Raw genomic sequence first — 2472 nt, forward strand, 5'->3', positions numbered from 1 at the left:
TAGGAGCAAGTTGATATAGTTTTACCAATGTTGTTTATCATTGTTAATGTTTGTCATATGGTTCTTTCATTGTTTACCGTGTAATTTTCATTTCGCACAAGTTTGTCATATGGTTTTTTGTCCAGCAAGCCATGGGTGACTCACCGCCCTACGACTACAGTCCTGATTTCTCATTTAATCCTACACCGCAGGGCATGAGTCCCCAGCAGTTATATGGTTTTCTTTCGTCCATGACTCCAGAGCAGAGAGCCATGGCTCAGAGTTATTGGGGTTCTGGAGCAGGGACATCTGCCTCACCATCTGGCTTCCCGATGCCAGTTCCCACACCTGTGGGTACGACAGCAGCTCCCACATCTCATACCACACAGCCTTCCACTCCTCTTACAGCTCGATCTACCACCTCTTCACATAGACGGTGCTCACGTAGAAGGTCTTTAGGGGGAGGTTGTTGTGGTGGTAGTGCCACAGATGCTGTGACACCACCACCACGTGAGCGTCGTCCTTCGCTCTCATCTATTGATAGCACACCCATAGGGTCACCTTCCACTCCCTGGGGTGCACATGACCATGACAACAGCAAGATATACACAATTAGGGATGGGGCACCAGTAATGAATAGTGCAGGGAAGGCAATGAAGACACGCATTCGACAATTGTGCACTATACAGTTTCACGACTCTGTCATGACTAAATGGGATCAGCAAGATAAGGGGAAGAAAAATTATATAAATACAAAGATAAAGCAAGAGTTTCAACCATCTGACCCTATGAATGTCGTCTCTAATGAGTGGATACAGTATACAGCTCGCATTTTGATGGGGCATCATAGGTCAGAGGCGAGGGATGCATTTAGAGAGGGGAAAGAGAAACCTGTTTGGCTAGATGACAGGGAGTGGGCAGCCATTGCTCAGGAGCTCACAGAGACACCAGAGAGGTTTCAACAACAAAGAGAGGCGGCAAGGGCAAGACTCCAAACAGTAGGGGCTTCTCATCTTGGGAGTGGTGGTTACGAAACCATGCGCCATGAATTCGTAAGTATTTGTAGCAATTTTATTTATGTAAATGTATGTATGTGGGCTAAATGTTGATTTCTAAAAGTTATAATTGTTAATCGTTTGTGTAGGAGTTGGCCATGAATCGCCCACCAAGTAGGCGAGAGGAGAAGTACGCTCACAAACATGGCCTTGTGGCCTTATTTGAGATGCTTGAAGAAGAAGGAGAGACCGTCAATTGGGAGGCATTACCATGATGTAAGATGACCTTCAAACTAATGGTATATGATCAAAACGTTCTTGAGTATTAATGTTTAATTTAATTTCTTGTTTATCGATCTGGAAAATAAAAAAACGAGCACGGTTGTTTTTGTGCTCTATTTTAGACAGAATGGTGCTGTCTGTTTGCTGTTGTTGATCCTGTTCATTGCAGGCAGCCAGGCAACACTATTCTGCCCAAAAAAAAAAATCTGGTACAACGTCGGTATATTCCCCGGTATGTACACCGGTATATTCATTGGTATATCTGCCGGTACTGGCGTCGGTATAGATGTCGGTGAACGTCGGTATAGTGGCAGGTATACACCCCGGTATAAGTGCTGGTATAGTAGCCGGTAGTATAGATGTCGGAATAGCCGTCGGTATTAGTGCCGATGACACGTCGGTATAGACACCGGTATAGGCGCCGATATTGTTCCCCGACGCTTATACCGACGTTGTGGTTTCGGCGCGTATACCGGTGTTTATACCGATGACGGGGCTTTTTTAGACCCTGTTAAATGACGTCGGTATAAGCGCCGGTATTAGGCTAACATGTAGTAGTGATTAGGCTAACATGTAGTAGTGATTAGGTTAATGATCCAATTAGGAATCATTCTAATCATTTCCTTAATGATAAGCTTTATCCTTCAAAATAAATTGAGATTTATCAGTCATAGTAGCGGAGCTATGGCAAAATTTTTATAAAAAGTACACATAAAATAATTTTATTCAAAGCATGAAAATAGAACTTCCTACCATATTCTAGGAATTATCATCCTAGATTAATTGAAAGAATTTTATTGTAATCATGGAGAAATTAATTTTTATGTTATGTATAATTGATTATTATTTTATTGTAAAAGTGTTACTTTTATCATATTTGGATTTCATGCATAGAGGTATGCATAAAAGAATTATTATTTTAATATAAAAGTGTTTCTTTTATCATATTTGGATTTCATGCATAGAGGTATGCATAAAAGTTGATTATTTTAATATAAAAGTATTTCCTTTATCATATTTGTATTTCATGCATAGAGGTATGCATAAAAGTTGATTATTTTAATATAAAAGTGTTTCTTTTATCATATTTGGATTTCATACATAGAGGTATGCATAAAAGTTGATTATTTTATTATAAAAGTGTTACTTTTATCATATTTGGATTTCATGCATAGAGGTATGCATAAAAATTGATTATTTTATTATAAAGGTATTA

At 39.4% G+C, this 2472-nt stretch overlaps 1 protein-coding gene across 1 annotated transcript; it reads left to right on the forward strand.

The window, feature by feature from the left end:
- The first annotated feature begins 611 nt into the window (after positions 1-611).
- On the forward strand, positions 612-1271 carry LOC147634876 (uncharacterized). The gene is made up of 2 exons (XM_086803427.1): positions 612-1031; positions 1124-1271. The coding sequence occupies exons 1-2, from the start codon at positions 612-614 to the stop codon at positions 1247-1249; spliced, it is 546 nt and encodes a 181-aa protein (XP_086659553.1). The 3' UTR covers positions 1250-1271.
- Positions 1272-2472: the final 1201 nt, after the last annotated feature.

Source organism: Cibotium barometz, chromosome 10 (assembly GCF_041138505.1).
Source record: "Cibotium barometz isolate CiBa-2024 chromosome 10, ASM4113850v1, whole genome shotgun sequence".
NCBI lineage: Eukaryota > Viridiplantae > Streptophyta > Polypodiopsida > Cyatheales > Cibotiaceae > Cibotium > Cibotium barometz.

Bases quoted from the DNA above. Each gene is read 5' to 3' on its own strand.
- LOC147634876 (XM_086803427.1), top strand. From the start codon at position 612: ATGAATAGTGCAGGGAAGGCAATGAAGACACGCATTCGACAATTGTGC. The intron at 1,032-1,123 runs GTAAGTATTTGT...TCGTTTGTGTAG, and splicing joins AAACCATGCGCCATGAATTC to GAGTTGGCCATGAATCGCCC.